General features: G+C 35.4%; 1 protein-coding gene across 8 annotated transcripts in view; it reads right to left on the reverse strand.

Annotated features, from left to right (window-relative positions):
• LOC129749837 (MAP kinase-activating death domain protein) overlaps nt 1-22722 on the reverse strand; it is an 84723-nt gene that overhangs the window by 42542 nt on the left and 19459 nt on the right. For all 8 annotated transcript variants that reach the window (XM_055744943.1, XM_055744951.1, XM_055744979.1 and 5 more), the window contains exon 2: nt 18145-18870. In XM_055744943.1, coding sequence (XP_055600918.1) covers nt 18145-18339 — 195 coding nt within the window. In that variant the 5' untranslated portion in view covers nt 18340-18870. The remainder of the gene's footprint in view (nt 1-18144; nt 18871-22722) is intronic.

The raw sequence follows: 22722 nt of genomic DNA on the forward strand, positions 1-22722 counted from the left end.
ACCTGGCACCTCTGATTCACATACATTTTCATCGAATGTGGTTCACCGCATTGAATCGCATTCGCCGGTTCGCATCGCATCGCACTCACTATGTCATCGGCCTAAAACAGCAATTGCGAAATTTGCTCAGAGCCGGATACGAATATATTGCGGTTACTGGGAAAATTTCTAATCGAGCGACGGTAGCCTTCCGTGCGGTAGGCTAGCCGGAGCAGTAAACACAGTTAAAAAATTCACTCTTACTACTAATTTCATTGAAAAGTTAAGAAGTAAATTCTTGAATCAATCTTCAAATCATTATTTTGCAAGAGAGGACAAAACATGAAGTCATCGGAATGAAATATTATTATTCTTAGTATTCATTGAGATTGAATTAATTACGAGCGTTAAAATCCCAGACAAAACAAAAAATATTGAACACTATTGAAAACACATTTTTCTATAGTCCTACACGCAGAAAAATTTATTTTAGATACAATAAGATTTTGAACGAAAATAATAAAATTTTTGGTTGGGAAAATGCACAAATATATTCCTGGTAACTCTGACAACAATTATCGATTTAATTTAAAGTTATCGTTTGATTGAAAACGAAATACACCCTTTTTGAAAATGATCCACCATTCTTGTCAAAATAATAAAAAAAATTTGGGTAAAAACTAAAAAAAATGTGAGGTTCGAAACAGCGAAAAAGATCAGGTATAAAATAATGGGTTTATGATTTGAAATAATTTAGTTTTTCTTTCAATAATTTTTTTGGTTTTCGGAACTTTTCAATATGTTTAGAATACATTTTTTATTCAGTCAATTTATTTTTCAAACTTGCTTCTAATTTTTCTTACTTTCATTTTCTCTGAAATCGAGTCATCCTCGTCAAACAACAGCAGCAGCGGCATCTCTTCCAAAACTACGCACTGGTCAACAGCCCATCCGGTGTTGCTGCTGCTGATTAAAGTTCACATTCACTTGTTCATGATAATGGCCGTGCACAGCAACTGTCGTTGGTTGCTACTCAACGAAGGGTCTCAAATTCTGCCATGTTAAAAAACAAAATAAAAGTAGATTAGTAAAGAAACATTAGATTTTTCAAAGGTAGAAAGAACTTACCTTCCAATTCCAGCCGGTTCCTTCGGAGATTCCAACTCTCGGCCGCGATTCCACCGCTGCTGCTGGCCTTCACCCTCAATGGCAGTTTTCGCCATGGTGTGTTTGATGATCATGATGAAGCAAAATTTTCTCGATTTTTATCTTTTTTCCAATTTTCAACCTATGTTTATATTTTTTTTTTCAACTACACGTTTATTAAAAAATACTAGGTTTTCGTTTGAAAACAGACCAAATTTCGATTTCAAGTAATAAAAAATGAGTGTGCAAAAATAACAAAATTTTGTTATTATTTCCAATCGATTTTTTCATGAAAAGAAACGAAATATATGCATTAAAAATGCAAAATAAAATAACAAAACGTTTTGTTGAACCGACCCCCCGTCTTTTTTCTGCGTGTATTTGCCGCTGATAGTGTTCGTGATATTATGCTGGTTGTTTAACCAACACTTTTCAGTTTTGGGACAATTAACCTAAAAAACGACCATGTGTGTCGACCGGCTGCCCGTTTTTTTGTACCGAGAGTTTTGGAGGTTAATTGTCCCGTCTCATCTGTACACGCTCAGCGAGTGTGCGTAAGAAATGTCAAAAACAACTCTATAGCCTGAGAATTAACGAATTTGGCATGACGAAGATTTTTGATGCGATAAATGCGTCTTTGATACTTTATATGCTGGTCGAATTCAATTATGTTGTCGTTAAAATGTAACAAATCGTATATGAGAAGTTAAAAAAAGGAGTTGTGTACGGATAATGATCTATTATAGGGAATAATACCATTCGCATCGCAAAAAATTGGACTGCGCACTCATAACTGCGAAACTTGTGCGATCTGTCAAATCAGTATAAAATCTGTCGGTTTTCTACATGCTAACCGCTTTTCAGTTAAACTTTATACGGATAACTCCGACTGCAAAACATAGCACGAAATCCAACATTCAATGAATGATCGCTACCGTGTCGTCGAACTCTAAACTTATTTAAACAACTACAGCGTTTTCTTTTTTTTCGTGAATTTGTCCGCTGATTGACCCCATCGCAAACAGTTTTTTTTTATTATTCATTTTTCCGTGATTTCGACCGCTGATTGACCAAGCTCAAGGCAAACACAATTTTTTGTTTTATAAACAATAGATAATCCGATAATAATATTTGGTATACATGTTTGTTTGACAACTTTTTATTAAATCATCTTTAAATGTTTTCCGCTTGTTCATCCGATTTAATTTCAGTCGATAAATAATCCTTATGTAGAACAATGCTCATTTTTTTCTTGAATACTGTAATTTTTATTACAGTGGTACCCTACGGGAGCCCAAATCAGCTATCGCAGAAATAGAAAAAAAGAGTGGATCAGCAATACATCGCATCAAAGAATGCACAAATGCAAAGCCTGTATGGAAGTGGATAGAAAAAGTGATTAGAGAAAAATTCAAAATATCTGTACAATCTCTTGAAGATATTCTTTCGTGGAAAATACAGCCCAAAAACCAATGTCAAAAAACTGTGCTATGGTTAGTCGCTAGGGGAATGAGCTTTAATTTAGGAAGAGTAGGAAATTTATACATTTTAAAAAAACGCCTGAACGGATACAAATGGAATCATAGGGTTGTATTGAAGAAACATTTTGGAAAATATGTAAATCTTTGTAACTAATTAAAAAAAAATTAATGTTTTTTGAATAAATAACCTTATTTTATTAAAAAAAAACCTTCCCGTCGAAAAGCGGAAAAGCGAACCGACAGCGGAAAAGGCAGCGAGTTCGAATTTTTTAGGAGAAAAAGCGCTGCCTGGAGGAGTAGGAGCTTGAGAAGCTGGAGCAGCTGCATCGTTCTGAGGAAACACGAAAATCCTTTCACAGACTCAACGCATCGCCACATGGATCGATCAAAAGGTGGAAGCAGCACTTCGATGAACACCTGAATGGCGCACATGCAGGAGACCAAGACGGTGGGAGAAGGTAGAAGTTGACTGGCAAGGATGACACCGCAGCTGAACTTATCAAAATGGGCCCGGACAAGTTGTCAGATTGCCTACACCGGTGGATGGTCCGGATCTGGGACACAGAGTAGCTACCGCAGGAGTGGAACGAGGGAGTAATGTGCCCCATCTTCAAGAAGGGCGACAAATTGCACTGGGAGAACTATCGGAATGTCCTCAAGGCCGCCTACAAAGTGTTGTCCTGAATCTTACTTTTCCGCCTAACGCCACAAGCAAACAGATTCCTGAGAAGTCATAAGGCCGGCTTCTTAAAAGGACGCGCTACGACGGACCAGATCTTAACACTACAGCGAATATTTTAAAGTAAACCAAAACGCTTTCAATAGAGACCCAATATTAATCGAATTGGCTCTTTTTAGTTTTGTGGCTTTGACCACGGATCCGCCCTCTCAATAAATGGCGCCCAACGTGGGGCTCGAACCAACGACCCTGAGACTAAGGGTCTCATGCTCTAGCGCCTGAGCTAGCCGCGCTGAGACGGAAAACTATGATGATAAATAAATAATAAACACATATCACAAAAAATTGTTAAAAAAAAAACCTGAGACCGCCTTCTCTTTAAGTTCTTATTTAATTTTTGGCATTTCGGCGAGTTGTGAAAATTCAAGGTAGAATATTTAGAAAGAACATGAAAGTATTATAGGTGGAAAGATCAAAGCTAGAGCGCTTTGGGTAGAAGAAATTGAATAATCGGTGAAAATGTGAGCAGGGCTTTTGTTTTGTGAACAGCTTTTGAACTACTTGCGTGATTCTTTGCCGCTTGCCGTTTCAATGTTGATAGGAAGCGATGAAGAAACCCATCGCATTCCTACCCACACTGAAACACGGACGGGTCGAACACATGAGATTGTGTCCGACCGGGCAAAAAATCACCCAAGCAGCGCTCACATGTGCTGTTCTATTGCTAAGCCAATTCTATCGATGCGTGCTACTTTTTTAGGTAAAATAAGATAACAGAATCACCTGGCTAAAGAAGGGGGGAAATGGGATAACAAAAATTACAACACAATTCACAAAAAAAACTTCTCTGTAAGTGTAAAATGTATTCGATGATGCTGGTTACTGTTTTTGATTATTCAACCCAACAGAAAAAAATTTAAAGTAAAACCATAGTATAGGCCGGAACTGTGTCAATGCAAGCTATTTTTTTTTAAATTAAAAATTAAGTAGTTTTGGTTCAAAACAGCACTAAAGTGGCAGCCCACAATTTTGAATTTGACTGGGGAATCGCAAAACTAAGTTCTGATAGGCATACTCAATACTAAGTTCGGCAGTCGAACTCAAATTTATCCTTTTTATTGGAGGGTTGCTTATTTTCAGGGAATTAAAGGATGGTCAAAATTTTTTGTACCCGGATGTTGCTGTTCCGGTACATTACATTGCAATTAAAGAGCGGTAGAAATTTTTGACACCCCCGGCCATAGAAAACTTCCGGATGTTACTTCCCACGGGAAGTTAATAACATCCGGAAGCTTCCGCACATTCCAAGCCGCTCACCATATGTATGATGACAATGACGGACAGAATTTTACGCTAACACGGTGGACATTCCATTATGAAGATCCTTCATAGTCTTCCGGTTATTGTTCCGGAACGACAAAACTTTGCGTCGTGATCGTTGGTTGCTGTTCCGGTTCGAAGTGAACTCGCTAAGTCTAAGGTCGAATTCACAGTGAGCGCGGTGCGAAGTGCGAAGCGAATTTTCAATTCGCGCGGAAAACCGCTTCTCATTGAAACACGTTGAAAAAAACATCGACCGGCCACAGTGCAAGCGAATTTTCGTGCGAACACCTGGCTGGATCGCGCGAATTCATCCTGTTCATCCGGACATACACTGAAAATATTCTCTCGGATATTTTTTATCGTAAAATGATTTATCAAAAAAAATTTTTTCAAAAGTTTATTTATTTAATTATCATTGCCGTTTCTGTTTTGGTAGTGAAAAATGCACGGTTTTTTAGCGCGGATTTTCGAAACAAACGCGGTTTCAGTCTTTTTCTATTGAAACAAATTATAACTGGCAATAAACGACCGGTGGCATGAAAGCCCCACAATATGTGTATAGGGTGAAGGGGCTGTACGGATAGAAGTTGGAATTTGTTATCCGACGCCACCTTGAAATCCAATATGGCCCCTTTCACTCAACTTTAAAATGCTGGAAGTGACTGAAAAGCACATGAAACTCCCACAATATGGGTATTGGATGAAAGTACTCAATAAGTAGAAGTCGAATTTGGCTGTCCGACGCCATTTTGAAAAACAAGATGGCGGTTTCCGCTTAATTCAAAATGCAATAAATAACTGAAAATCGTAAGGTCCATCCACAATATAAGAAATCAGTAAAAGGGATTTACTGACAAAAATTTAACAAAAATTTTGAGAGAACTGCAAAAAAGCACTGAAAAGAATAAACAAAAATATAACAAGTGTTATAAAACTAAAGTAATATTGACAAAAATAATACAAAACTGTGGGAAAATATGAATAACTATTACTAAAATTAAAAAATATGACAAAAAAAATAGTGACAAATGACAAAACTTTGGATAAAACACGCCAAATGTGGTTAAATAATTAAGCCAAAAAATATGACAAATATTACAAAATAGAAAATATGAGAAAAAAATCACAGAAATGGCAAAACTATGACAAATGAGAAAAAAAAATTATGATAAAATTATAATCAAAATTTGATAATAAAATGACCTGACAGAACTAATATAAGGACCAATATTTGACAATAAATTTACAAAAATGACAAAATAATAACAACAAATTTACAATAAAATCACAAAAATCTGACAAAAAATTAGGCAAAATGGCTAGAATATGATAAAGTTTTGAAAAAAATATGACAAAAATTTGTCAAAAATAATGACAATAATCTAACAAAATTATGAAAAATGAGATAAAAATATAACAAAATACTTTCAAATATATGTAAGAAAAATGACAAAATGATGACAAATACGACATAAAAATCACAAAATTAAAAAAAAAAGACAAATCCAAACATATAATAATAATAATAATAATTTATTAATGATGAATATGTAAAAAATATATCGCAAATACGACGAAAAAATGACACAATCTATAAAAATCTATGGGCTTGTGATATGTGTAACTCAGTTGGCATGTAAGTTCCCTCCTAAGCCAATGTCCGTGAGTTCAAATACAAGAGTAATCATCGAATGCATTTGTACTGGAAAAGACTTTCAGCATGAAGAGAAGGTGGTAAAACGAATATAATCGAACGAAAAAAGATAAAACTATAAAAAAAACTTACAATCAAATGAACAAAAAATCTGACAGAACTATGACAAAAATATGACAAACGAAAACATGACAAAATTATGACAAAAATTAAAATAAAATGACAAAAATCTTACAGTACTATGACAACCTTTGTCAATTGTCATAGTTTTGTTTTATCATAGTTTTGTAACATTTTTTCATACTTTTGTTGCATATATTTTTATCACATTTGTAAGATTTTGGTCATAGTATTGCCAGATTTATGTTATTTTATTTCAAAATTTTGTCATACAGACCCCGCTTGATTTTGGCAACATCCGAGCAAAACCCGTTCGTTTTTGGCAACATCCAAAAAAGACGTTTTTTTTGTCTTTTTTTATTTTTTATTTTCATTTTAAACAAATAAAAATTAATGTAAAACGTAATATTAGCATGAAATTTTTTCATTCGGCTTAATTATGATAGTTTTAAACAGTAAAATAATGAATTTTTCCATGTTTAATGCTCATAACTAATATAATTGAGTCAAATTGAAAAATTGTATGCTTATATAAGGTTTTACATAAATTTTGACTAATTTGAATTAAAAATCAAAAATGAAAAAGTGACAAAAAAAACCGTTCGATTTTGGCAACATAAAATTTTCGGGCGTGTTGCCAAAAACGAACGGGGTCTGTATTTGTAATTTTTGATTAGTTATTATATTTGTCATATTTTTATTTCATTTTTCATATTTTCCATAATGTTGTCAAATATTTGTCAAAGTTTTTAATTTCGAGTTTTGGCATTATTACTAATTTGTTGTTATTATTCAGTCAACTTTTATTAATTTTTGTCAGTTTTTTTTTTTAATTTGGTCATGGCTTTGCCATTTCAATGTCAAATTTATCATAGATTTGGTATATTTTTCTAATATTTTTGTAATATTTTTATCACCATTGCCATATTTTTATTAAAGTTTTGTCAGCGTTTCGTAATATTTGTTATTATTATATTGTATTTTTTTCAAAATTTTGTTATATTTATGTCATAGTTTTAGAAGATTTTTTTTTGCGTTTTTCAGTCATTAAAATTATTTTAAAGTTGAACGCAAGCCGCCGTATTGGATTTTAAGATGGCGTTTCATAGCGTCAGACTGCAAAATTCGACTGTTACTAATTGATTGAGTTTTTCGGAATTAACGCGGATTGGTTTTTTTTTTGCGTGGTGCGTATCCCTCGCTCACAGTTTCGTTAATTTGCAAAGATTTTTTCACATGTGATTAATTTTTGCAACACCGAAGGTTTTTTTCAGTGTTGAACCGCTTCGCAATTCGCATGCACTGTGGCCGGCCTTCAAAAGCGAACTTGCGAAATTCATCCGGTGAATGAATATTTCGCTTCGCAGTTCGCTTCGCGCTCACTGTGTTCGTACCCTAAGGGTACGAACACAGTGAGCGCGAAGCGAACTGCGAAGCGAAATATTCATTCACCGGAAGTTCATTTTTGAAGGCCGGCCACAGTGTACGCGAATTGCGAAGCGGTTCAACACTGAAAAAAAACCTTCTGTTTTGCAAAAATTAATCACTTGTGAAAAAATCTTTGCAGAATCAAAACTGTGAGCGAGGGATACGTACCGCGCCAAAAAAAAAAAATAATCCGCGTTAATTCCGAAAAACCACGTTAACTTCGGAAAACCGCGGAAAAACCTTGCGCGTTCTAGGACCGCGGGGATTATGAAAAGGAATCTTAAGGTCATGAATTGCCTGGACTTTATGAGTACGTCGGAGAATAGATTTTTGACACCCAAATCCTGTATGACGGCTTCAGCCTAACACCAACATGCTTTAAATGACTGAAAATCGCATAAAACAAGCATAATGTGGATATTAGGTGAGAAGAATCAATTAGAAAAAGTCGAAATTTGCAGTCTGACGCTATGAAACGCCATTTCAAAATCCAATACGGCAGCTTTCGCTCAACTTTTAAATATTTTAAATGACTTATAATCGCAACAAAAAAATCTACCAAAACTATGACAAAAATATAACAAAATAATGAAAAAAAAATTACAATATAATAACAACAAATATTACGAAACGCTGACAAAACTTTGATAGAGATATGACAAAGGTGACACAAATATTACGATATGATAAAAATATACCAAATCTATGATAAATTTGACATTAAAATGGCAAAGCCTTGACCAAATTTTTAAAAAATCTGACAAAAATTAACAAAGTTGACTAAATAATAACAAAAAATTAACAATAATTCCAAAACTCGAAATAAAAACTTTAACAAATACTTGACAACATTATGGAAAATATGAAAATTGAAATAATAATATGAAAAATATAATAACTAATCAAAATTTACAAATATGACAAAATTTTGCAATAAAATTACATAAATCTGGCGATACTATGAAAAAAATCTTACAAATGTAATAAATATATATGTAACAAAGCTATGAAAAAATATGATAAAAATTTAACAAAACAACGATAAGAAAACAAAATTATGACAAACAGTTGACAAAGGTTGTTATAGTACTGTAAGATTTTTGTCATTTTATTTTAATTTTTTTAATAATTTTGTCATGTTTTCATTTGTCGTATTTTTGTCATAGTTCTGTCAGATTTTTTGTTCATTTGATTGTGAGTTTTGTCTTTTTTCGTTCGATTTTAGTCGTTTTAACATCTTCTCTTCATACTGAAAGCACTGACCATACTGACTGGACACTCGATTTCGTTTTCTGGATAAGTTTTCCAGAAAAAAAAACAAAAAAAAATCATTTTTCCAACAGTACGCAATGTCGATTCCAGAGTGCGCATGGATCGATTTGAAGAAATGCTACCCCAGTTAGGAAATGCCACCCAACTTTAAAAATAAAACACGCAATTTCTACGATAAAATCGGGCTAAACAGGACCATTTTTCCTACAGGGCATTTTTTGTCAAATTTTTCAGGTTCGCCACCTGCCGTCGGTATTGCGAACCAGCAAAATCTGACAACAAAAAATTAGACAGAAAATGGTTGAATTTTTGTTCTAAGAATCAAGTCAGTGTGGTCAGTGCTGAAAGTCTTACCCAGTACAACTGCATTCGATGATTACTCTTGTATTTGAACTCACGGACATTGGCTTAGGAGGGAACTAACTTGCCAACTGAGTTACATTTTTAACATATTCAACATTATGTCATTTTTTTTTAATTTTGTGTTTATTTTTTGTCAGATTTTTGTGATTTTATTGTAAATTTGTTGTTATTATTTTGTCATTTTTGTAAATTTGTTGACAAATATTGGTCCTTATATTAGTTCTGTCAGGTCATATTGTCAAATTTTGATTATAATTTTGCCATACATTATTTTTCTCATTTTTCTTAGTTTTGCTGCTATTTCTGTGAATTTTTCCTCATATTTTTGTCTAATTTTTTTAAATTTGTCATATTTTTGGCATAATTATTTTACCACATTTGTCGTGTTTTATTCAAAGTTTTGTCATTTGTCTTTATTTTTTTGTCATATTTTTTAATTTTAGTAATAGTTATTCATATTTTCCCACAGTTTTGTTATATTTTTGTCAATATTACTTTAGTTTTATAACACTTGTCATATTTTTGTTTATTCATTTCATGCTTTTTTAAATTTTGTTAAATTTTTGTCAGTAATTTTTCATCAAATTTTTTATCCCTTTCACTCATTTCTTATATTGTGGATGGACCATACGATTTTCAGTTCTTTATTGCATTTTGAATTAAGCTGGAACCGCCAAAATGGCGTCGGACAGCCAAATTCGACTTCTACTTATTGAGTACTTTCATCCAATACCCATATTATTATTTATTGCCAGTTAGAATTTGTTTCAATTGATAAAGACTGACACCGCGTTTTTTTTTTCGAAAAATCCGCGCTAAAAAACCGTACATTTTTTATTACCAACACAGAAACGGCAATGATAATTAAATAAATAAACTTTTGAAAAATATTTTTTTGATAAATCATTTTACGATAAAACATATCCGAGAGAATATTTTCAGTGTATGTCCAGATGAACAGAATGAATTCGCGCGATCCAGCCGGGTCTTCGCACGAAAATTCGCTTGCACTGTGGCCGGTCGATGTTTTTTTCAACGTGTTTCAATGAGAAGCGGTTTTTCGCGCGAATTGGAAATTCGCTTCGCACTTCGCACCGCGCTCACTGTGAATTCGACCTACACTGATAAATCATTTCACACATTTTGCAAAATCGTTTCACACATTATCAGCAAATATATGGAGCTGTCAAACTGGAGTGTGATTTTCACACACCATCCTAGTTCGAAATTTACACATTATCCGAACAAGCGGATTAAGGAGAAAATGTGTGAAATCACAATCGTTGTGTTTGCTTTGTCTTCATCAGTTTTGTGCGAGCCAAAGAAAGAACCATCTCATCATGCAAATTCAGCTGCAGCGTCGTACCAAGTCATATAAGAGAATTATGGCAAGTAATCCACAGTATTTTGATTGAAAAACCATAAAATCTAACTCGTTATTTCGTCTTTCAGATCCTGGTATTGCTAGGAGAGGTCTGTAGGTATTGCTCCCCCGACGGCACATAAATGGAACCAGCACTTTAGGATTAATAACGATTTTTTCCGTACTCAACGATTTTATTTTGTAGCGCATATCTATTCGCATCAATAAAAAAACCATTTAAATTGCCAATCTTGAGGTTTTTATTTCCAAAACATTGAAACTATCTTCTCCCGCTTACCTGAGTTGGAACAGAGTGATATTTTCACACATTTCTCGTTTTAAACGCTTTTTGCATAATGTGTGAAACGCACACATTTCGTTTCCTTAAGCGGTATTTCCCATTAGTGTGCAGCGGTACCTTCACACATTTAATGTGTTGGTCTACTTATTTCCAAAACGTGTGAAATTTGACACACTAAAGTGTGAAATGATTTGTCAGTGTAAGGGTACGAACACAGTGAGCGCGAAGCGAACTGCGAAGCGAAATATTCATTCACCGGATGAATTTCGCAAGTTCGTTTTTGAAGGCCGGCCACAGTGCACGCGAATTGCCAAGCGGTTCAACACTGAAAAAAACCTTCGGTGTTTTGCAAAAATTATTCACACGTGAAAAAATCTTTCCAAATTAATTTGCAGAATTAAAACTGTGAACAGGGGATACGTACAGCGCAAAAAAAAAACAATCCGCGTTAACTCCGAAAAATTACGTTAATTACGGAAAACCGCGGAAAAAAACCTTGCGAGTTCCAGGACCGCAGGGATTATGAAAAGGAATTTTAAGGACATGAATACTCGGTGCCTGGACTTTATAAGGTCGCCGAAAAATAGATTTTTGACGCCCATATCCAAGATGGCGGCTTCAGCCTGACATCATTTGACATAAATGACTGAAGGTCACATAAATCAACCACAATGTCGGTATTAGGTGAAAGGAATCAATAAGCAGAAGTCGATTTTTTAAGTCTGACGCTATGAAACGCCATCTTAAAATCCAATACGGCGACTTCCGCTCAACTTTAAAATATTGTAAATGATTGAATGAAAAAAAATCTAACAAAACTATGGCAAAATTATGCAAAATAAAACAAAATTATGACAACAAAAATTACGAAACGCTAACAAAACTTTGAGAAAAATATGGCAAAAGGTGATAAAAATATAACAAAAATATGAGAAAAATATAAAATTTTTTTTTGATAAATTTAACATCAAAATGGCAAAGCACTGAAAAATGGCAAAATATAAAAAAAATCTGACAAAAATAAATGAAAATTGACCAAATAATAGCAAAAAATTTACAATAATGACAAAACTGGAAATATAAACTTTGACAAACAGTTGACAACATCATGGAAAATATGACAAATGAAAAAAAAAATTTGACAAATATAATAACTAATCCACAATAACAGATATGAAAAAATTTTGCAATGAAATAACATAAATCTTGCAATGCTATGACATAGTGTAGTATTGTAAGATTTATGTCGTCCATATAGATTTGTCTAGATTTTGTAATTTTTTCGTCATATTTGCTATATTTTTGTAACATTTTTATTTTATTTTCGGATTTTTGTAATTCTTCTCTCGTATTTGTCATAATTTTGTTGAAAGTATTTTGTGATATTTTTTTTTCTCATTCTTCATAATTGGGTCAGATTATAAAAGATTATAGTTTTTATATGTTTGTCAGATCTTTGTGATTTTATTGTAAATTTTTTGTTATAACAATGTCATTTTTGTAAACTTATTGTCAAATATTTGTCCTGATATTAGTTCTGTCAGATTTTTGTCAGTTTATTTTCAAATTGATGATTATAATTTTGTAATATTTTTTTTACATTGGTCATAGTTTTGGCATTTTTGTGAAATTTTTCTCATATTTTTGTTTAATTTTGTAATATTTGTCATATTTTTGTCTTATTTTTTTACCACATTTGTCGTGTTTTATTCAAAGTTTTGTCATTTATCACAATTTTTTCAAATTTTGTCATTTGTCATTTTTTAGTAATAATTATTCAAATTGTTGCCACACTTTCGTAATATATATATTTTTTTTATTACAATTGTCATATTCTTGTTTATTTCTTTCAGTGCTTTTTAGTTTTCTCAAATTTTTTGTTAAATTTTTGTCAGTCATTTTTCTTTTTTTTTTAGCCCTTTTACTCATTACCTATATTGTGGATGGTTCATAATTTTCGATTTTCAGTTATTTGCTGCATTTTGAATTGAGCGGGGACCGTCATCTTTGATTTCAAGATGGCGTCGGACAGCCAAATTCGACTTCTACTTATTGAACCCTTTCATCCAATACCCATATTTTGGGAGTTTCATGTGCTTTTCAGTCACTTCCAGCATTTTAAAGTTGAGGGGAAGGGACCGTATTGGATTTCAAGATGGCGTCGGACAACGAATTCCAACTTCTATCTGTTCAGCCCCTTCACCCTGTACACATATTGTAGGGCTTTCATGCCACCGGTCGTTTATGGCCAGTTAGAATTTGTTCCAATTGAAAAAAACAGCCAACGCGTTATTTGCGAAAATCCTCGCTAAAAAAACGTGCATTTTTCATAACCAACACAGAAACTGCAATAATAATTTAATAAATAAACTAGTGAAAAATATTGTTTGATAAATTATCATTTGTGATGAAAAATATCCGAGAGAATATTTTCAGTGTATGTCCGGATGAACAGGATGAATTCGCGCGATCCAGCCAGTTCTTCGCACGAAAATTCGCTTGCACTGTGGCCGGTCGATGTTTTTTTCAACGTGTTTCAATGAGAAGCGGTTTTTCGCGCGAATTGGAAATCCGCTTCGCACTTCGCTTCGCGCTCACTGTGAATTCGACCTAAGGGTACGAACACAGTGAGCGCGAAGCGAACTGCGAAGCGAAATATTCATTAACCGGATGAATTTCGCAAGTTCGATTTTGAAGGCCGGCCACAGTGTACGCGAATTGCCAAGCGGTTCAACACTGAAAAAAAACCTTCGGTGTTTTGCAAAAATTAGTCACACGTGAAAAAATCTTTGCAAATTAATTTGCAGAATCAAAACTGTGAACAGGGGATACGTACAGCGCAAAAAAAAAAACAATCCGCGTTAATTCCGAATAATTACGTTAATTACGGAAAACCGAGGAAAAAAACCTTGCGAGTTCCAGGACCGCAGGGATTATGAAAAGGAATTTTAAGGACATGAATACTCGGTGCCTGGACTTTATGAGGTCGCCGAAAAATAGATTTTTGACGCCCAAATCCAAGATGGCGGCTTCAGCCTGATATCATTTGACATAAATGACTGAAGGTCACATAAAACAACCACAATGTCGGTATTAGGTGAAAGGAATCAATAAGCAGAAGTCGAATTTTTAAGTCTGACGCTATGAAACGCCATCTTAAAATCCAATACGGCGACTTCTGCTCAACTTTAAAATATTGTAAATGACTGAAAATTGCATGAAAAAAAAATCTAACAAAACTATGGCAAAATTATGCAATAAAAAAAAACAAAATAATGACCACAAAAATTACGAAACGCTAACAAAACTTTGATAAAAATATGGCAAAAGGTGATAAAAATATAACAAAAATATGAGAAAAATTTAAAAAAACTTTGATAAATTTTCATTAAAATGGCAAAGCACGGACCAAAATATAAAAAAATCTGACAAAAATAAATGAAAATTGACGAAATAATAACAAAAAATTTACAATAATGACAAAACTGGAAATATAAACTTTGACAAACATTTGACAACATCATGGAAAATATGACACATGAAATAAAAATATTACGACATAGTATAGTATTGTAAGATTTTTGTCGTCCATATAGATTTGTCTAGATTTTTGTAACATTTTTATTTTATTTTCGGATTTTTGTAATTCTTCTCTCGTATTTGTCATAATTTTGGTTGAAAGTATTTTGTGATATTTTTTTCTCATTCTTCTTAATTTGGTCAGATTTTTGTAAAATTTTTGTCATAGTTTTCTCAGAACTTTGTCATATTCTAGCCCATTTCTCTTATTGTTTCAATTTGATGTAAAAATTTTGCCATATTTTTACCACTTTTGTGATAATTTTTTTTATTATAGTTTTTATATGTTTGTCAGATCTTTGTGATTTTATTGTAAATTTTTTGTTATAACAATGTCATTTTTGTAAACTTATTGTCAATTATTTGTCCTAATATTAGTTCTGTCAGATTTTTGTCATTTTATTTTCAAATTGATGATTATAATTTTGTAATATTTTTATCACATTGGTCATATTTTTGGCATTTTTGTGAAATTTTTCACATTTTTTGATCAATTTTGTAATATTTGTCATATTTTTGTCTAATTTTCTACCACATTTGTCGTGTTTTATTCAAAGTTTTGTCATTTATCACTATTTTGTTTGTCATAGTTCTTTCAAATTTTGTCATTTGTCATTTTTTAGTAATAGTTATTCATATTTTTGCCACACTTCCGTTATTTTTTTGTTATTATATTTTTTTTATTACAATTGTCATATTCTTATTTATTTCTTTCAGTGCTTTTTAGCAGTTTTCTCATTTTTTTTGTTAAATTTTTGTCAGTCATTTTTCGGCCTTTTACTCATTACCTATATTGTGGATGGTTCATAATTTTCGATTTTCAGTTATTTACTGCATTTTGAATTAAGCGGTAACCGCCATCTTTGATTTCAAGATGGCGTCGAACAGCCAAATTCGACTTCTACTTATTGAGCCCTTTCATCCAATACCCATGTTGTGGGAGTTTCATGTGCTTTTCAGTCACTTCCAGCATTTTAAAGTTGAGTGGAAGGGGTCATATTGGATTTCAAGATGGCGTCGGACAACGAATTCCAACTTCTATTCGTTTAGCCCCTTCACCCTGTACACATATTGTAGGGCGTTCATGCCACCGGTCGTTTATGGCCAGTTAGAATTTGTTCCAATTAAAAAAGACTGCCAACGCGTTATTTGCAAAAATCCGCGCTAAAAAACGTGCATTTTTCATAACCAACACAGAAACTGCAATGATAATTTAATAAATAAACTAGTGAAAAAGATTGTTTGATAAATTATCATTTGTGATGAAAAATATCCGAGAGAATATTTTCAGTGTATGTCCGGATGAACAGGATGAATTCGCGCGATCCAGCCAGTTCTTCGCACGAAAATTCGCTTGCACTGTGGCCGGTCGATGTTTTTTTCAACGTGTTTCAATGAGAAGCGGTTTTTCGCGCGAATTGGAAATCCGCTTCGCACTTCGCTTCGCGCTCACTGTGAATTCGACCTAAGTGTTTTAGTCCAACAAAAAGAGTTCAATTTTTAGTTCATAAGGTCGAACTCAGCTTTCATCCCTCGCCGAAGGAACAAAAAAAGATCAATTTTGAGTTCGCAGTTCGAACTCCGTTTTGAGCCATCACAAGGAGGAATAAGGGTACCTAACTTTATGTTCATAGAATCTAACTATGTTTTGAACCTCGCTCGTACTTAATTTTGAGTTAAAATAAAGGAGCGTGTGGGAGAACCCCATGGTCTTTTTTTAGTTGGTAAACGCAGGTGGGAAATTGTATTGTATTTCAAGGCACGGCGAGCCACCGCGTCCCCCCAGTTTGCTACTCTGGGTCCATCCATGGGTACTGTATGTGACCAAACCTATAGTTTATATAATGGTGTTTTTATTTGTTGTAAATCGGTCGTCTATTGTGTTCTTATTCGCATCCGAAAAACCGAACGACGGATATTGTGCTGTGTTTAATGTGCGGACTGATTTGGAGCAACAAAATCGACCGGCTCCCGACTCGTTGGCTGTGGAAAAGCAGTGAAACACAACCAATAACGCTAAGGAATCGATCGCCCCTGGATGTACCCGCTGCTGGTGTTTATTGCTGTACCAACCAGCAGCAATTGGTAAAGGCTCCGATCAATTGAACCCGGTAAGCTACCCCATGAATCTTCAACAGGTACAATGAGAAGACTCGTGGTATATTTCGTGTATGTCTCCTATTTTCTACTCCCTAAACTCCACCTGGGGCCGCAGACCTAGTTCCTATCTCGAATTGTTTTACACACTATGCTTCAATAGTGGGAAGTTTTTTCGCGCTAGTGCACACCAAGGCAATACTCATAGACGAGACAACTTTCAGCAAAACCTCTCATCCTTACGACTCGAAGTCTGAACTCTTTTCTTACGACTTGAAAACCGACATCACCTCGTCATGGATCGAGATTCCCACATAAACCTCTCCTCTTCGCGACTCTAGGCCTGATCTCTCCTCTAACGACTCGAAATCCGACCCCTCCTCGCAACGACTCGAGGTTGACGTACACATACCTCTCCTCTGCACGATGCAAGGCCCGATCTTTCCTCTAGCGACTGGAGATCTGACCGCTCCTCGTAATGAATCGAGGTAAAAACTTATACCCTTCACTTGTAGATTAAAAGCATCTCTCCTCTTGCGACTCGAAACCCGACCTCTTATCGTAAAGACTCGGGGTTAACCACACAAACCTCTTCTCCTGAAGACTCGAGGCTTCATCTCTAACGACTCGAAGCTCGACTTCTTATCCCCAAGATTCAAGGTTTGCCACCTTTTTGCCCGTCGTAAATATGCCGATCGAGAGCAGCTTATCCTAGAATCGCGCCTGAAACAGCACACCCGCGGGACTTAACGCAACCACTCGGATGATTCCCGACGAAATCGTCATCCTACTCCGACTCAAATAGCTCACCTGGCGTCGAGAGCCACTCCACCCTTGGGTATTCCCCGATCGTGGAATAACCCTTTCCCAACGATTTCCACTGCGAAGAAGGTTAAGTCTTATCCCCGTATCCCCGCCCTTTGATCTTTTTTAAACGTAACGTAAAGACTAATTCTGTTAACCACAAAAGGATCCTCTGTGATGAGCTGAAGTCGTGCGCAAAGGAGCATCTTGGTTTAGAATCTAAACTTTAGATAGATTCACAGCTTTAGCAGAATTTAAGGTCGGTAAATTAAACAAAACCACTGGTCCGCCTGTTAAAAGTTCTTGTTTGGCTTTTGGGTTGCCCGATAAATGACACAAACATATAGCACGAAACTAAGGTTCAAATATCTGCTAGCATCGTTGGAGGCATTCGCAGTTGACCAAAAAATGTATCGAGGTCACAGAGATATTGCTGTTGTGATATTTTTTTATTGCAGGATGCAATTTTTGCAGGACGAATTCTTAAGATTGTAGGATAAAGAATCGCGTTCAGTAGATTCACCACAAAGAACTTCACTATACGTTTCAACTAACCTGAACCGGTGGGGGAGCATTGTGGGCCGCTGGGCCTCCTCCCCCGCCCGGATGATGTCCACCGGCACCTCCAGGGCCATTTCCGCCGCCTCCTCCGCCACCAGGCCGAGAGACGACCGCCGACCGAGCTCCCACAATGGCCAGATAGTCAATCAACCGGGGACACAACGAGTCCCGCTGCTGCTGTTCGGCCATGTTGTTTGTTGCTGTTGTTGTTCCGTGTTGCTGTTGCTACCCCAAGAAGGTTGTTGTTTTCTGCTCCTTGTTCCCGTTTTCCGAGAAAAGGTCCAGCTCTCTTTCTTAGGCGCCGTTCTTTGTTGATGGTTTGCAAGCAACCAGGTTCAATTACCGGACGCCTCCATCGTCAGCGCGCGTCTTCGGCCAAGCCAAGTTACGGATTTACTCTTGTTCAATTTCCTTCCTTGCAGAAGGGCGGTGCAATTATTTTACTTGTTGCTTTTTTGCTTTGTTTTTAGCAAAGCCGATTACTCCCGGCTGTGATAGCAAGTGGGTGTCGTCCAACTTGCGTTCTTCATCTTAGCCTTAGATGGACAATCAATTAGGGTGTATTGGGCGTAGGAAGATTGATAACAATCGACCTCTTCGGAAAGTTTTTTTCTTGTCCAGCTGGGTATCTCGTTTATTGGCTCAATTGATGGGAACTCCTCTGCTGTTTCTCGAGTTGGACATGATGAAATTATCTCCCAAAATGTAGGTTCACTTCATCTGAAAAAAAAATGGAAAACAAAATTCGGTTAGTCTTTTGTCTCGTCAAGGCTTTAAGTTGAATATCAACTTAGTACAACATTCCAAAACGTTTCGTTTTCTGTTTAGCCTTTTCATACAAAGTTAATGGGAAGGTAACAGTACCCGATCCGAAGAGAAAACAAAATTATATCAAGATGAGATATTTTGATATTCAATTTTTTCATATGAAAATGAGATATAATTTAGCACTCGTAGGATGTTAAAATATTTTTTCCACCTACTAATCTAGTGTGTTCAAAATTAGACTTGTTTTAAATTATTTGTCGACACCACTGGATCAATAGACAAACGATTTAGACTTTTTCGCTGTTTAATGCCAAACGGTGACATAATTCCCTTTGGAAAATAAAAATATAACTCTATACCCCCCAACACAATCAACTGTCGCAAACAGAAAATCATTCAAATATATCCCCCCGTAGGTGGCTCTAAACAGCCACAACAGCCAAATCCAGCATCCCGCATTTCCATCATCCAGAATAATGGCCGCATTTCCGGTGTTGTTTGCCCTTATTTGGTGCGTGCGGTTGTTTCGAAATGACGAAGGCAACTTCCACACCTGAAGGATATTGACCCAATGGGGGCCCCTCGAAGCGATAAAACACTTTTACTGCTCCTCTATAAATGGCACCATGTCGCAGGCTGCGGGTGGGCTTTCGGCTGTGCAAGTCAACAAGCAGCAGCGTTATTGCATTTGATTACCGTCTACCTTTTTTTTTATTATTGAAGAGTCGAGAAAGTATTACATTATAGGGTATGGAACTGTATCTTTTTTGTGTGCATTTTCGGGAACTTTTCTCATGTTAACTGCGTACATGTTTATAGCATATTACAATTTACCTTTGTATTTAGAGAAATATTGTGGTGAGATTCCTCTTTTTGTTTTAACCTTTCTTCAAACAGATATACTTTAACATTTAATTAAAAAAAAACTCAATTCATCTATTCTAGCATAGCTTTATGTAAAGGGTGTCTACGATGAAATTGCCACACGTGGGGATGAATAAACCAATTGGTTTAAAATCCCAAAAAAAAAAAATAGAATAAAATAAAAAAAAATAAAAAATAAATTGCCACACACAAAAATGATTCGCAAAATTCGAGTTTTCATCTGATTGCCATTAAATTTTCAGGGATTCAAGATAACTATTAAACTTCAGTTCACCATTTCACTCGTGATTTATTTACAGTCCTTACGCAAATGCTCTCACCTTGACCTTAACCCCGGCCATAAGATTCTGCACAACCTGTGAATCAATCGTTTTTTGCATGTAAACCCATACTTTCTTCAGTTCCTCGACTGTCTTCCCTCGTCTAAGAAGCTCCGGAGTGTTGGGAGGGTTGAACATTTTTGACACGAAATTGACCTTATTGTCCGCATACCACTTCAGCACGTTCTTGAAGTAGTGGCTTGAGGCCAAATCCGGCCAGAAGATTGTTGGGAAGTTGTGGGCCCTCAGGGAAGGAAGCAGTCGCTTCTGGAGGCACTCTTTCATGTATACCTGTCCGTCCATCGTGTTCTGGGTCACGAAAAGTTCACTCCGCTTCCCGTACGTGCAGATGACTTGCCAAACCAGGAATTTCTTCGCAAATTTGGACATCTTCTGAGTGCGGACATGCTCCGGAACGCTGAACTTATCCTTGGCCATGAAAAACGGCCTTCACATATGTTTCGTCGTCCATAATGCAGCATTCAACTTTCGTCAGCATGTTGAGGTACAACTTCCTGGCACGGGTTTTGGCGGACTTGTTCTGCTTTTCATCGCGATTAAGGACCTTTTGTACCTTGAGCGTTCGAAGCCCAGCCTTAGTTTTGGCCTTCTGGACAAAATTTCGACTTAGGTGCAGCTTCTTAGCCACATCCCGAACGTAGGTGTTCGGGTTTCGGTTAAGGGCCCCAACTGATTTATGGTGTTGTACGGAATACATTTTCCTCCACTTCAGTGCTTCCGATCGGTGGTGAATCGTTTCTCGAATAGCTTAATCACTCGCGACACCGTGAAATTCGCGATTCCCAACGTTTTAGCGGTGGAACGTTGCGAGAGATCCTTGTTCTCGTGATGAATGCCCTAGATTTTATCACGCACGAGCTGTTTTTTCGACTCCATTTCCGCGAGTTTTGATCACAGGACTTTATAACTTGCAGGATGTAAACAATGCACTATGAACCAAATCCACCCAAATTTTCATTAAATTCTACCCAACGGTTAAAAAGTTAGACGAAAAATTAAAAAAAAATCGGTTGACAAATTCAGCTTTCATCTTTGATTTCTGAAAAAGTGATATTTTAAGAAAAATAGTTACATTAAGTTTGGACATACTTTGAAACAAGCCGGATTTTACTAATACCGTATTTGTTTATGCCGAGTGTTGCACTAGTGTTGCACTGGTTCACCACTAGGTGCTGTCAAACTGTTTGTTTATTCCGACGGTGTTGCACTGGTTTTGACCTGGTGTTGCACTGCCATCGAGCGGTGTTGCCCCGAAAATTTTGTCAGTGTTGCGAGAGAGAGTGTGAGTGAGCGAGATAGCAATACACTGGCGACGATTTGTGTTTGTTTTTATCGGGTACGGTGGAACACTCCACGAGTGGAGAAAACAAATACAGTATAAAAGTCTTGTGAATTAGAAATCTATTTTTTTTGTAACATGAAAGTTCACATGATCCGTTACAATATAATTTATTTTATAATTGTGATAAGTAAAAATAATGTCATAAATAGCCAAAATCGAACGGTATGTTAACACCCTATTTCTATTAAAAATTCGTTAGAGCTACTTGACCACTCATGATTAGTTTGAAAAGGGAAGGAACGTCAAAAACTTGTTTTTGGCATGTTCGAAAATCGTCTTATTTCGGAAAAAATCTTATTCAATTTCAATATTCATTTGTTTCAATTTAGTTGAATTGAAACCAATTGCAATATCATCTAATGACGGAACGACTTCAATAATTCATTACTTTATTGAGAAACAATCAATTTATTTAAAAAAGTAGCGTTTTTAATTCGGAAAGTAAAAATAAGAAGTTTGAATCAAATAAAGATTTATATAAGACGAATTTATCGTCCTTAGTGCAATTATGCAAAGGTTTTTTTTATGTCAACAGCTAAAATACAAAAATATTATACTATTAATTATACGTGAGTTTGGATAAGATTTTCTTTCTTAGCCTTTGAAAAATAAAATTGAATATCGTTTTTTTCCTGTCATAAATTTTATGTTGAGATGAGCAAGCAATTTGTTTGTTCATTATATTTTAATAATAGAGACAAAATTTCAAAAAATGGCTCTATATTCCATATTCTGTTGACGTTTTCTTTTTTTTCTTTCTTAAAAACCAGTAGAGCGCCAAACATGATAATTTTTTATCTATTTTTTCGCAATGACATCTGCATTTAAATCATTGTCCTCGGCTTGGTGATTTTTCCTTTGAATTTTTAATTAAAGCCAAAAGAAATCTGATTTGCTATTTTTTTTCTCGATGTGATGTTCAATGAATTTCGTTTGACGTCCAAAACATTGAGCGTCACAACGAAATTCATTGTGCTGTTGAATTGATACTCACTACACTGAGTATCACCCAGAAAAATTCATCCTAGTAACAAAAGAAAAAAAAATCCGACGCAGAGTGAGCATCGAACTCAAAACCAGTATCTTAACTGGTCTTGCAAGTGGCACCACTGTGCCATGTATTCTATCTGGGGTCAGTCAGAACGAGGATAATTGTCATAGTCTTTCTGTCACGGCCAATCGAGGATTGAATCCTACCAAAACACGCACAGCGCTCGGCTGATTCAATAGATTTTT

Source organism: Uranotaenia lowii, chromosome 1 (assembly GCF_029784155.1).
Source record: "Uranotaenia lowii strain MFRU-FL chromosome 1, ASM2978415v1, whole genome shotgun sequence".
In the NCBI taxonomy this organism is placed as follows: Eukaryota; Metazoa; Arthropoda; class Insecta; order Diptera; family Culicidae; genus Uranotaenia; species Uranotaenia lowii.